General features: G+C 39.7%; 1 protein-coding gene across 2 annotated transcripts in view; it reads left to right on the top strand.

Moving 5' to 3' along the window:
• Positions 1-14,858, top strand: part of ctu1 (cytosolic thiouridylase subunit 1 homolog (S. pombe)) — a 28,326-nt gene extending 13,468 nt beyond the window's left edge. For both annotated transcript variants that reach the window (XM_072247744.1, XM_072247743.1), the window contains 2 exons: positions 8,315-8,822; positions 9,756-14,858. In XM_072247744.1, coding sequence (XP_072103845.1) covers positions 8,327-8,822; positions 9,756-10,285 — 1,026 coding nt within the window. In that variant the 5' untranslated portion in view covers positions 8,315-8,326 and the 3' untranslated portion in view covers positions 10,286-14,858. The remainder of the gene's footprint in view (positions 1-8,314; positions 8,823-9,755) is intronic.
• The last annotated feature ends 41 nt before the right edge of the window (positions 14,859-14,899 follow it).

Below are 14,899 nucleotides of genomic sequence, written 5' to 3'. Positions count from 1 at the left end.
GGTTAGAGTGAGATGCATCCTTGATAATGTTTTTCGCCCTGCCTAGGCAGCGTTTATGGTAGATGTTCTCAGTGGTGGGCAATTGGGTGCGGATAATCCGTTGGAGTGCTTTGCGGTTCGGTATGGGACAATTGACATACCACACTGAGATGCAGTTGGTGAGTCTGCTCTCAGTGATACAGAGGAAGGTTAAATGGGTTAGGACTTTATTCCGCAGAGTGTGGAAGAGTTGATAGAACTGTGCAAAATTAGGAGGACTATAAACAAGAAAAATGTGAGCAGGCTTTTTCCACTGTGGAGGTCATTGGTTAAAGGTGAAAGGTGAAATGTTTAAGGTGAACATAAAGGGGACCTTCATTCTGAGAGTGGTAAGAGTGCGGAATGAGCATTTAAGAGAAATCTAGTTAGATACATGGATGGGAGGGGCATGAAGGGCTATAGTCTCGGAGGGTATGAAGGCTGCGGTCTAGGAGGGTATGAAGGCTACAGTCTAGGAGGGTATGAGGGCTACAGTCTAGAAGGGGCATGAAGGCTACAGTCTAGAAGGGGCATGAAGGGCTACGGTCTAGGAGGGGCATGAAGGCTACAATCTAGGAGGGGCATGAAGGCTACAATCTAGGAGGGGCATGAAGGCTACAGTCTAGGAGGGTATGAAGGCTACAGTCTAGGAGGGGCATGAAGGGCTACAGTCTAGGAGGGACATGAAGGGCTACAGTCTAGGAGGCTATGAAGGCTATAGTCTGGGAGGGTATGAAGGGCTACAGTCTAGGAGGGGCATGAAGGGCTACAGTCTAGAGGGTAATTTAAAACAACGAAGACTTAACAGTTTGTAGGTTAATTGGTCATTGTAAATTGTCCCATGATTAAGTGTTTCCCAATCTTTTTTAGCCCAATGCCCCCTAAAGCACCTTCATATTGCCAATGCCCCTCTTAGGCACAATATACTTTCCAGTGCTCCCATTGTGTAAAAGTATGTCTACGATATGCTAACATGATAAAAATGATCCTGCTTTAAATTTTTATTTGTCTTTAAACTAGCTTACACAGTACCTGAACACTGTACAGCAGCTTCAATATCATTATGATCCTTAAGCTTGATGGATTTTAGCAAGAGTTGAAATATCTGGTTTAAGTTGTGACAGCAAAAGCCTTAAGTCCTCACACGTAACAATGTCCAAGCAGTTTCTGTTTTTTGTGAGTATGTGATTCACTGCACTGAAGCCTTTTTCGACAAGGTAGGAGAATGGAAATGCAATGAAGAGCAATTTGGCTCTTCTCTAAAGACCAGGAAGCTTTGTAAGACAATGTAGCCACATACCACAAAAGCCAACATTTTTGAAAAGCATTTTCGATAATTATTTCTTGCAAGCTCTCTTCTTGTTCTTCTACCTTGCAAAGAAATGGGGTAGTTACCCAGTCCAGAATTTCAAGATCATTCAAATCCTTGAATCGATTCTGAAAATCCTTCAGTGATAGCAGGTGTAAGCAGCACTCTTGCAAATCACCATCTGTGAAAGAATGCCATACTTTCCATGCAGTGAGTATATTCTTCTCCTAATGTTTTGCTTATATATTTCCAATTTTCTGATAAAAGTGGACGCTGCACTTTTTGTCTGGATTAAATTGAAATTCTCATCTTGCGGTTTCATATTTAGAATGTTCACTTTGTCGTATAGATAGGCTAGGTCAGCGGTCCCCAACTACCGGGCCGCAAAGCATGCGCTACCGGGCCGCGAGGAAACGATATGATTTGGCGATATGAATCAGCTGCACCTTTCCTCATTCCCTGTCACACCCTGTTGAGCTTGAACACACGCAAGCCATTACCCGCACGTCATCCATGTCAGCGTGGGAAGGAGATCAACTCCTCGAGCTTGCAAATGACGACGGGCTGAAAAGTATGTTTGACATAACATCTCTGCCGGTATTCTGGATCACAGTCAAGGCTGAATATCCTGAGATAGCCACGAAAGCACTGAAAACGTTGTTTCCATTTCCAACATATCTCTGCAATGAATGCAACGAAAACTAAATTGCAGAATAGACTGGACGTATGCAACCCCCTTCGAGTATCACTGTCTCCCGTCACCCCTCGATAGGACCATCTTGTTGCAGGAAAACAAGCCCAGGGCTCCCACTGATTCAGCGATATTGGTGCGTTGCAATGATTGTATATGTTCATACGGCGAAAATATGTGCTGTGAGTTTAATATCCAAACGTTACTTAAAATGTTATGCTGCTATTGACTTACTTATATAACCATATAACAATTACAGCACAGAAACAGGCCATCGCGGCCCTTCTAGTCAGTGCCGAATGCTACTCTCACCTAGTCCCACCGACCTGCACTCAGCCCATAACCCTCCATTCCTTTCCTGTCCATATACCTATCCAATTTTTCTTTAAATAATAATATCGAACCTGCTTCTGCCACTTCTACTGGAAGTTTGTTCAACACTTACTTCAAGCTCCCCTGTCCTCCCCTGATAATTGACTTATCACTATGTTCATGCGAGGAAAATATGTGCTGTGTGTTTAATATTAAATTCGTTAGATAAACCCTTTTAGAAACGAAATTGAAGTGTATTAGCCACTTATCACCTATATTCCGGTCGTGATTAACAGCACCCCCCCCCCCCGAACAGAATCGCAAAAGACGATTTGTAGAAAAAAATGGGCACGTACACACATGCGCAAGTCACGCATGTGCACTGGTGCCCGTGCAAGGCTTCATGGTCATTGTAGTCTTTCTTTGGGTAAACCCAATGTATTTGACAGCTACTCTTGTTCGTTGGCAACCCTACACCGCCCGATCGGCCAGTCCAAGAATATTGTAAATAATAAACCGGTCCACAATGCAAAAAAGGTTGGGGACCCCTGGGGCTAGGTATACCACATCTTCATGTAGAAGTTCAATCTTGTTTCCCAAGCTCTTGTTGACTTTGAGCAAAACTTCACCCACTGTGTCTAAAGATCAAATAAATGTTTTAAGCAGCAGCCTTTTGACAGCTGCTGTCAAATCATCAAGTGTTCACATTCTTCGTCATTACCTTGGCATAACTGACAAAATAATCTGCTCTTTACTGGACGTGCTTTAATTTTCTTGATAGATATTACAAGTCATGCTTGAAAAAAAAAGTCTCTGGCTGTAGTTTTTGGCAGCAAGATGTTGACGATGAATTACACAATGGATTGCAAACAGTCTTGGCATTTATGGAAAAAAGAAATTCCACTAAACCAGTATGGTGACTTGTCATATATGGTGCTCCATCTGTTGCACGAGAAATCACGTTCCTAATCAGAATACTTTTATCCTCAACGTAGGACATTTTAAGCTTGTCATAAATCGATTCTCTGTTAATATCTGTTTTTAGCTTTTTACGTAAGGGAATCTCTTCATAACTTTTCTGTTTTTGATAAACCATACATATGCCATTAGCACTACTTCATCTCGCACAGTTGACTCATCCAGTTGTATCCCAAATTCTGTTTTTTGTGGCTCTGTGCATAGTTAATACTCAATGTCTTCATTCATTTCATCAATACGACCAGCTATAGAGTTATTACTCAGAGGAATTGATTTTTAAAGTACTGGTATCCATTATGAGAACAGTGTTGAGCACTTCTGATACAGCAGGCATTATTAATCTTTCGCCAATTGTATGAGATTTCCACAATTTGCTATCATTTTGGAAATATTATAGGAAGCAGTGAGACCACTATCAAGGTCTTTTTTAGCTTTCTTGGCAAATGACTCAAATGTGCAATACTATTCAAATGCTTCTTTCATCTTCTGGAGCTGAATAATACCATAAGTAGTCTTTTCAGGGTGTCTTTTACGGAAGTGTTCCTGCAATCTTGATAGTTTTAGACAGTACAGTATTACAAATAAGAAACATGGGGCGTTGCTGATCTGACAGGAACAGAATAAAACCATACTCCAGGTGTGTAACATTGTATTTATGCACTTTCTGTAGTTTCTTTTCCTTAGCAAGATTAGAATTCTAGGCTTCACTGCCTTCAGGCTCACAGAGATCGCAGCATACATACTTATCCATCATTAACAGAGCTAAATTAAAATAAAAAATTAACACAAACTGGGAATGCCTATCGGATGTTGATGACAGTAGCAAGTTGACGTGGATAGAACAATGGTAGTGGCACGCAAAGGAAAAGCGAGGCAAAGATGAAGACTATCATAACAGCAAAAATTATGTTGACAAGGATTCAGATTGGAATAGAGCTGGTGTTCAGCAAGCTGCCTTTATACTATTCCAATTAGTGTGATGGACCAATCATGTAAGGTCTCATAATCCCCAAAGATGGTTCCTGACTGCAGATATGAAGCCAAGGTCACTTTGAACACCTGAAGAGGAATCCTCGGGGTTGGCAGGTTCACTCGCTGTGTCCCTCCATTTGGTTCTGACCAGCACTGTATTATTGTATGACCTGTTTTCTGTAGATCTGTTGAGAGTGTGTAATCAACTTACCAACTGTTAAATTGCATGAACTCGTTCTTTGCACGAGTGATGGGAACTGTTGAGCACCCTGGTTGTCTATTGGTTGGTAAGGTCAGATGAGATTGCTGAGTTTCAGGTGCATTTAACAACGAGTGCTCGCCGCCTGTAGAGACGAGGAAATCTGCAGATGCTGGAATTTCAAGCAACACACATAAAAATTGCTGGTGAACGCAACAGGCCAGGCAGCATCTATTGGAAGAGGTACAGTCGGCGTTTTGGGCCGAGACCCTTCGTCAGGACTAACTGAAAGAAGAGATAGTAAAAGATTTGAAAGTGGAAGGGGGAGGTCCGAAATGATAGGAGAAGACAGGAAGGGGAGGGATGAAGCTAAGAGCTGGAAAGTAGATTGGCAAAGGGGATATGAGAGGATCATGGGACAGGAGGCCTAGAGAGAAAGAAAGGGGGAGGAGGGAAGCCCAGAGGATGGGCAAGGAGTATGGTGAGAGGGACAGAGGGAGAAAAAAAAATTATTAATAATAATAAAATAAATAACAGATGGGGTACGAGGGGAGGTGGGGCATTAGCGGAAGTTAGAGAAGTCAATGTTCATGCCATCAGGTTGGAGGCTACCCAGACGGAATATAAGGTGTTGTTCCTCCAACCTGAGTGTGGCTTCATCTTTACAATAGAGGAGGCCGTGGTTCTTTCTGTGTTCCAGTGGGCTCTTCCTCTATTATTTTGGGGAAGTGCCTGCTGTACTAATGGTCAGCCAGGTCTCATGCCTCAGTTAGGGTACCACTTACCACCCCACCCTCCCTGACCCCCAAGAATATTGAACACACCCCAAAGATTTTTATTTCCCCTAATGCCCCCTTGGTGGGGGGAGGGTGCTGCCCCCATTGGGAAATCACTGAGCTCGGTTAAATGGGGGGAATGCTGGATGCCACAGCTTGAAGGGCCTATTCTGTGTTGTATCTCAATAAATAAATAAAATCACTATCATTACTGTAAAGGGTAATGGGATTGAAAGATAAAAATATAAAAATAATGGGGTGAGGCCTTCCGAACCAGTGACCCACGTCCTTGGGCATTAATGGCTTCGGAGATGGTAGATGCAATTGTCATGATCTTCCAATCCTCAAAGTTTGAATGAATTGGAAAATTGTGAATGTAAGCACTCATGAATAATGAAGTAAAAAGGATAGAGAGCAAGAAACTATAGACCACCTAGCTTGGCATTGTAATAGGGTAAATGTTGAAATTCATTATTTTAAAAAAAGTGATAGTGGAGTATTTTAGAAAATTATAGTACAGTGAAGTAGTGCTTTCATGGAAAGAAATGGTCTCTGATAAATTTTGTTGAAGCTCGTACAAACGTGTACAAATTAAAAACAGGGCTCTGTCTGCTTCCTCGTTTAATGATCTCTTTGTAACATCAATTCGCATCCTGTCCATCCATAGCAACTTTTCATCACCTTGCTTATCGTTAATCTCTTTCTTTAAAATGAGGCAGAGGTTCTGCTTCCTTCACCTTTTGCAGAAGCGAGTTGCAAAGACTCACGATCTCAGGAAAAATATGTTCCATCTGTATTTAAAGAGAAACTTGGGCTGAATTTAGAACACTTCAAAAATAAGAAGTTGGTTATGACACAAGATAGGATGATGGAGGGTTAGCAAATTGACAAAGTAGAGTTGGGTAGTTATAATCCACGTTGAGTATTTACAATTTATATTAATGATGGTAGAAGAGACCAAGTGTATTAAAGCCATATTTGCTGATGATATAAAGATAGATAGGAATGCAAATTAAGGATACAGAGAGAATATTTGGTTAGTGTTGGCAAAGAGTAGGCAGATGGAGTGTAATACAGGAAAATACAAGTACTTACTTTGGAAGGAAGAATAAGAAAAGTAAAATATAGTTTTGTTTAAATGGAGAGAGATTGTAAAACATTTACAGAAAGACATCAGTGACTTTATTTGTATAAGAAACACAAAGTTCAGATGGCAAAATGTAATGTTGGCGCTTATTGTAACATGGAGTTTGAAACTGAGGATGTTTGCTCTGTACATTGATGAGACTACACATAGACTATGTAGAGATTTATACTCTTACTGAAGGCACTTTTAAAAGTTTATGGTTGATTTCTGGAGTGCATGGGTTGAATTGAGCAGAAAGCTGGAACAGATTAGGTTTACACTTAATGGAGTCAAGAAAAACAAGAAGTGATCTTATTGAAACAATAAGATTCTGTTTGACAGGTGCTGACAGTGTTTCCCCTCGTAGAGGAACCAAGAAGTAGGGAGTGTAGTTTCAACATAACAAATTGCCTATATAATGGAGGCAAAAAGGAATTCGTTCTGAGGTTTGTGGATCTTTGGAATTTCATGCTGTTGTATATCCCCAGCATATAACAGTAAATGTTGAATTTAGTGTGTAAATCAAGTTAGGAATTTTTGAGAATGAGTTTTGGTGCCCATAATATGGAGCATATGCCAAGGTTCCTCGTTTATTTATTATACTCATCCCAAGGATGAGCACTGATAGTGAATTGCAAAACAGAGGGTCATTTCCTCTTTGTATCAATTGCATAGCTGTCCTCATCTTTTAATATGAAAAATGCAAATTTATCCCAGTAAAGTATATTTTAAAATGTGATTTGCAAGAAAACTGCTTCCATTAGAAATATTCACTACTAGTCTATTCCTTAGTCTATATTCATTTCATTATAATATCACAAATTGAGACAGAATTTGAGTAGTAACCTTAATCTAAAGTGTTTTCCCATTTTCTCATATCCCTTTAACATTAATAAACACTTTGCAGGATTTGATGGGCATCCTAGCCTTGACTAAAGATTCAATGACAGAAGCAGAAAATGCTGAAAGTAATGAGCATGTCAGGGAGAAAGCTTGGAAGCAATTAATATTTTAAAAAAATATTTTACATATTTTAGCTGCTTCCAGTATTGTTTTGGTTTTTGATCGATTGGTTATCCAAGATCTCTTCAAGGAGTGGTGCCTCAGAGACATCCATTATTAAGGATCCCCAACACCCAGAGCATGCCCTCTTCTCATTGTTACAGTCGTGAAGGAGGTACAGAAGCCAGAAGGCACACACTCAGCAATTCTGAACAGCTTCTTTCCCTCTGCTGTACGATTCCTAAAGTGGGCATTGAGCCCTTGAACACTACTTTACTTTTTAAATATATATTATTTCTGTTTTTGCACTATTTTAATCTATTCATATAGATGTATATACTTTTACTTTTTTTCACTATTATTAAGTATTACATTGTACTGCTGCTGCTAAATTAACAAATTTCGTGACATATGCCAATGATAATAAACCTGATTCTGAAGTTGTCAAAAACTAGTCAATGTTGTAGGTTATGTGTTTTGATTTTTTAATATATTTCTATATGTTATTGCTGCTCTCTGCAGCATCTAGGATTGTTGGTTGCCAATGGTAAAATGGGATTTCTTGTAGTGTTGATTAGAAATGCATTTCCTTTCATTTTGATACCAATTGTTATGCCATTTAGATCTGATGATTTTTATGATTTTTAGAGCTCAGTTTTCCTGACAGATTTTCCAGTAAAATCAGTTTCTTACAAAAAGTTATGATTAGGGTCTAGATTATGTCATTTAATTGGTTGTGTAGTTCATTCATAAAAATACTGAATATTAAAATGCCCACACATTAGGGTTGTGCTTTTGAGTGGCGGTGGTTTTTGTATCACTTTAGTTATTATAGTCTGCAATAAAAATAATGCTGGTAATAGAACGGGAAATGATTGTGTTTGCAATCCACCTCCATTTTACTTTGATAAGTTTTTTTCTGTTCTTTCAGATCAGCTTCAACATGCCTGTTTACTGCAACAGTTGTGGAAAGAAGGCAGCAGTCCTTAGGCGTCCCAAAACAGGACATTCTCTTTGTAAAGAATGCTTTTTCTGGGCTTTTGAAGAGGAGATTCATCAAACAATCATATCTGCAAAGCTTTTCCAGAAGGGAGAGACTATTGGAATTGGGGCTTCTGGTGGGAAAGACTCAACTGTTTTGGCTCATATTTTGAAAGTCTTAAATGATCGATATAATTATGGGTTAAATCTGATGTTGCTTTCTGTGGACGAAGGTATTAGTGGCTATCGTGATGACTCCTTAGAGACGGTAAAGAGAAACCAACAACAGTATGATCTGCCACTCAAGATTATTTCCTATGAAGAGCTATATGGCTGGACAATGGATCAGATTGTGAAGAAAGTTGGTTTGAAGAACAACTGCACATTCTGCGGGGTCTTCAGACGGCAAGCACTTGATCGTGGTGCCATGATGCTAAAAGTGGACAAGGTCTGCACAGGTAATGCAAAACTAACTATATTTACCTCAGCCTATTCATACAAACTTACATACATTGTAAATGACTTCAAAATATTCACTGTAAAAGAAATGCAATATTTCACCCATCTCTACCTCTCAAATGTTTTGATCAAATCCACTTCTCTGTTCAGAAGATTCAGCCCAGAATAATGTGACTTTGCATACATTTTCTCCTCCATCTGTGTTCCAAAGCATTTATATTTTGTTATTAGTTCAGACTTATTGTTCTTAATATAATCAGCTACATTTCTGCTGGCTTTCATTTTATGCTAGCTACTCAATGCGTAGAGTTATTTGATTTACTCCCAAGCTCATTGGAAAAATCATTCTCATCCTCTGTCTTGCACTTTGCTTACTCCTTCTCCACATAAGTGGATGGAAACCAACTGTTCAGAAGCTTTTTGGTATAAATCCAACACCCAATGACCATTGATTAACAAAGGTATCTTGCACTTGATTTACTTTGGAAAATCATTCATGATATTGAACAAGGATTAAATCTGGATTAGAGAAAATAGTGTTATAAGAATAAATAGGAATAATATAAAGCTTTGTAAGTGTTTATGCATTAATGGACAGACTTAGAAAATTGTCAAAGGTTAATGAAGTTTTTCCACAGTTAACTTTTAACATAGCCACAACAAAAGTTATTTGAGCAAATAGGCTTTTGAGAATTTTTTAAATGATTTTGGACACATTCAATTAATCTGGCAATCCTCAGCTAATTAAATGTTTTGCACCAACTCTGCTTTCCCTAAGTTCTACATAACCTTCCTTGTTAATGTGATAATTTGGTTGTCTGGCTGGTCTTAATTCAAGGATGAGCCTGTGAACTTCTGACATGCACATTCATTCAGTAACAAGCATGCCTGTGTGTTGAAGATAACCTTCCTTTTATTCCCTTCACACCCAGGTCACAACGCAGATGATATTGCTGAGACAGTCTTGATGAATTTCCTGCGAGGAGATATTGCTCGCCTACGTCGCTGTACTGCGATTACTACAGGTAGTGAAGGGGCAATTCCTCGTTGCAAACCACTGAAATATGCTTATGAGAAAGAGATTGTGCTGTATGCTTACTTCAAGAAACTGGACTACTTCTCCACTGAATGTGTGTATTCTCCTAATGCATATCGGGGCTATGCCCGTACTTTCCTGAAAGACCTGGAATCAATCCGACCAAGTGCTATTATGGATGTGATTCACTCTGGTGAAAACCTGTCTGTGAAAGAGGATGTGAAGATGCCCAAGCAAGGCACCTGTGTGCGCTGTGGTTACATTTCTAGTCAGGGGCTCTGCAAGGCTTGTGTTCTTTTGGAGGGACTGAACCGTGGGCTTCCCAAACTTGGTATTGGCAAGCATGCAAAACTGCATAGCCGGCTTCTAAACAAGGAACCACTCACTGAGGCAGAGAAGAAGAAGTTAAGAGTGGTTGATTTCTGAATACTTTGACATCTAGGTTTAAGTTGTATAACTTGGCCAAAGCTGCCTTAAAATGTTAACTAGCCATTTTCTGAAGAAGGTGCTTTTACCAATCTGAATAGAATTGCTGGCATCAAGCATTTTTATCATGTTGTTGTCTGCCAGCATTGCAATATTATGAATTAAAATTTTAATTAAGTTAAATTGCAAGGACAGTGGATTTATCATTAAAACATTTGGAGTAATCTTTGTAAGAGAGATGGAATCTGCTGCTGAGGACCCAGCACCATTCTGTTCTTTGCCTAAAATTCTTATAATGGAACAGTAAAACTAATGTACAGGGTTTTTTTTTTCTTGAAAAGCAGAGATTTTTGAGTATTAGATAAAGGTCAAGTGCAATAGTTGATTGAAAGGTAATTTATGATTTGCACCATGTTATGAAAATCTGTGTTTATGAACGCCTTTGCATACCAAGCTTTAAGGTAATTAAAGGAAGTTAAAAACAAATATAACCAAGATGATGAAATTTCCTCTTCTAGGAAGAGAATACTATTTAAACTTGGTTAATCTGAATATTGTTCCTGTTTTAGTAAAACCAGAACATTATCTCACTGGTTTTAGTTTAGGTAGAATGGAGTTAGCAGATTTGCTCAGAGGTGGAACTATAAATTGTATAGTTGGTGGGCCAAAGAGCCCAGAACAAATAGTGCCATGACTACTGGTACCTGGGGTGCCTAATGTTAGCATTTGTTCTTCTAAAAAAACTCAAAGATTACACTGTTGGCACTAAGATCCTTAAAATCCTTAACCTTGCTGAGATTTGTGGTTAGATTCATAGAACCCTACAGCATAAACACTGAGCCTTCAGCCCATTTAGTCCATGCCAGACTATCAATTTGCCTAGTTCCATTGACCTGCACTGGGACTTCATTTCCACTGCCCTTCATACAGCCCCCCCCATCCATGTACCTCTCCAAATTTTTCTTAAATGTTGAAATCGGCCCTGCATCCACCACTTGCGCTGAGAGCTTATTCCACATTCTCACCATCCTCTGAGTGAGGTGGTTTCCCCTCATGTTCCCTTAAACATTTCAACTTCCACACTTAATCCATGACCTTTAGTTCTAGTCTCACTCAATCTCAATGGAAAAAGCCTACTTGTATTTACCCAATCTATACCCCTCATAATTTTGTATACCTGTATCAAATCTCCCATCCATCTAACAGTCAGAGGGGCAACCACCTACAACTGTCTGGCTTCTTCCACAAAGCCAATGTCTAATCCAATTTACTATCTCATCTTGAATGACAAGTGACTGAACCTACTTGACCGACCTCCCATACAGGACTTTGTCAAAGGCCTTGCTAAAGCCCATGCAGACAACATTTACTGCCTTGCCTCCATCAACTTTTCTGGTAATTTCCTCATAAAATACTATATGATTGGTTAAACATGACTTGCCATGCATAAAGCCATGTTGACTATCCCTAATCAGTCCCTGTCTTTTCAAGTACTTGTATACTCAGTCTTTTAGAATACTTTCCAATAACTTTCCCACAATTGATGTCAGGCTCACTGGCCAATAATTTCCTGGCTTATTCTTAGAGCTTTTCTTAAGCAACTGAACAACATTATCCTCCAGCATCCCACCTGTGGCTAAGAAGGTTTTAAATTTCTGCACTAGTCTTCTACAGGGTCTTGGGGAGACACATTGTCAGGCCTTGTGGATTTATCCACCCTAATTTGTCTGGAGACAGCAGACACCTCTCTGAAATCTGTATAGGGTCCATGACCTCACCGCTGCGATTGCCTCACATCAATAGACTTTGTGTCCATTTCCAGAGTAAATACAGAATGCAAAAAATCAATTTAAGATCACGCACATCTATTTTGGCTCCACACATAGATTATCACTCTGATCTTCCAAAGGACCGATTTTGTCCCTTACTGTCCATCTGTTCTTAATATATCTGTAGAAGCCTTTAGGATTCTCCTTCAACTTGTCTGCTGGAGCAACCTCATGTTTTCTTTTAGCTCTCCTGATTTCCTCAAGTGTTCTCTTGCATTTCTTCTTCTCCTCAAGTACCTGCTATACACCTCCTTTTTCTCAACCAGGGCCTCAATATCTCTCAAACCAATGTTCCCTAAATCTGTTATCCTTGCCTTTTATTTTGACAGTACTATCAAAATATTACTCTTGAAGGCCTCCCACTTACTAAGTACATCTTTGCCGGAAGACAACCTGTCCAAATTCACACTTGCCAGGTCCTTTCTGATATCATCTAAATTGGCCTTTCCAGTTTAGAATCTGAACCTGCAAACCAGACCAATCTTTTTGCATATTTACTTTAACATTAATGGCATTGTGGTCACTAGATGCAAAATATTCCCCTACACAAACTTCTGTCACCTGCCCTGTCTCATTCCCTGTAGTAGACAAAGTATTTCACACTCTCTCATTGGGACTTCTGTGTACTGATTAAGGAAACTTAGCTGAACACATTTGACAAACTCTATCCCATCTAGTCTTTTTATAGAATGGGAGTACCAGTCAATATATGGAAAGTTTAAAATCACCTACTATCACAACCTTATGTTTTTTGATCCTCTAAATCCTGTGGAATGTTGGGTGGTCTATAGTATAATCTTTATTATTGTAGTCATACCTTTCTTATTCCTCAGTTCTACTCATAAAGCCTCACTAAATGCACTCTCCAGTCTGCCCTGTCTGAGCACTGCTGTGCTATTTTTCTTGACTAGTAATGCCACTCCTCCCCGTCTAATCCCTCCCACTCTCTCAGGTTTAAAACAACAGAACCATGAAACACTGAGCTGTTAGTCCTTCCCCTCCTGCGACCAAGTCTCATTAATGGCTACAATGCCGTAATTCCATGTGCTGACCCGTGCCCTAAGCTTGTCAGCCTTTCCTACAATACTCCTTGCATTTAAATATATGTGGTTCAGAATATTTGCTCCACCACGCTCAACCTTTCGATACCTGACTGTGTATGTAGGCTTAACAACATCTTTCTCCACAACCTCTTCACTATCTGTTCTGGCACTCCGTTTCCCTCACCATCAACTGCCCCCCCCCCCCCCCCCACCGTGCAGCATTAGCAAACCTTCCTGCAAGGATATTAGCTCCCTCCCTCAGTTCAGGTGCAAACCATCTGTTTTGTACACATTCCACCTTCCCTTGAAAAGAGCCCAAGGATCCAAAACAAAACTAAAGCCCTCCCTCCTGCACAACTCCTTGGCCACATGTTAAACTGTATGATCTTCCTATTTCTGGTCTCACTAGCACAAGACATGGATAGCAATCCTAAGATCACAATCCTGGATATCCTATCCTTTAGCACCTAACTCCCTGAACTCAGTTTGCAGTACCTTGTTACCCATCCTACGCATGTCATTGGTATTGATGTGGACCACAATCTCTGCGTGCTCACCCTCCCACTTGCTGAGAATGCTGAGGACTCGATCCAAGATGCTGCTGACCCGGGAGACGACAAACCATCCAGGAAGTTCATTCTTGTCCATGGAACCTCCTTTCTATTCCCCTAACAAACAAACCTCCTGTCATCTCTTCTCTCCCCATCCCCTTCCTTTCTGAGCCATTAGGGTGTTCTGCAGTTCACTCTATGCACACAAGACCTCAAGCATGGTTTGAATTGATTTGGAGTAAGGCTGCTTTTGGAGGGGAGGTAGATTAATCTGAATGTTGGTGGGTCTAGGCTATTTATTGAAATATAAAACTGTCAATGGCAGAAATCTGAAATAAAACATGAAATGTTGGAAACACTATAGAAGTTGGCAATGTCTTGTGAAAAGACGAGCAGATTTTAACCCTGACTTTCCAAGGCCTTGCCTTATCAGAAATATTCCCTTTGTCTTATTTACCCCTTTACCATCCTCTCAGCAAATGTAAACTATTGTGTTTTTTTCATACTTTGCCAGTTCTGATGTAGGGTCTTCAACTTGAAACATTAGTTTCTTTTCTACAGATGCTGACAGACCAGATGACTGTTTCCACTGTTTTCTGTTGGTTTCTTGGGTTATGTACTGCATTAGCTGAGCAAATATTAGACGGCATTTGACTGGCTGTTTTATCAACTCAGTATATAAGGTTTTCATAACTTCTATTTTTCTCCTTGATAACCATGTATTCCTTCTAGTCCTCTCTCGTGACTGGTACTGGAACACCATAGACTGCAGAATATGGTTTGGAAGTGCTTCAGCAAAGAACTGTCCAGTCCTTTCCATATTTGGACGTATGGGCAAATTAAAATTTGGATCAATGTTCATAACTAGGTAAATGAGGACAATACCTTTGATTTTTAAGGTCTTTTCTGTTTTTGCAGAAATAACCTAATTGAAATGTTTTGGCTCTGGTACAAAAGAGTAGGGTGTGGTGGTTTAGTAATTTGGGGATTAATGGTTTACAATGATATCCACGCTGAACACTACCCTGGCAAGACAGCCTGGTATGATTCTACATTGTGTGTTTAACTCAGTACAAAGTTTACCAATTTAGTTTTGTATTATGCTAATTGACATCTGGATTTATTTTATTAAAATAATTTAATGAATTGAGTCAAGTATTTTATGTTGCCTACATTTCAAACCAGCCTCTA

The sequence above is a fragment of the Mobula birostris genome, chromosome 31 (assembly GCF_030028105.1).
Source record: "Mobula birostris isolate sMobBir1 chromosome 31, sMobBir1.hap1, whole genome shotgun sequence".
Taxonomy (NCBI): Eukaryota; Metazoa; Chordata; class Chondrichthyes; order Myliobatiformes; family Myliobatidae; genus Mobula; species Mobula birostris.
The sequence above is the reverse complement of the archived record's forward strand: the minus strand, read 5'-3'. Positions and strand labels throughout refer to the sequence as shown.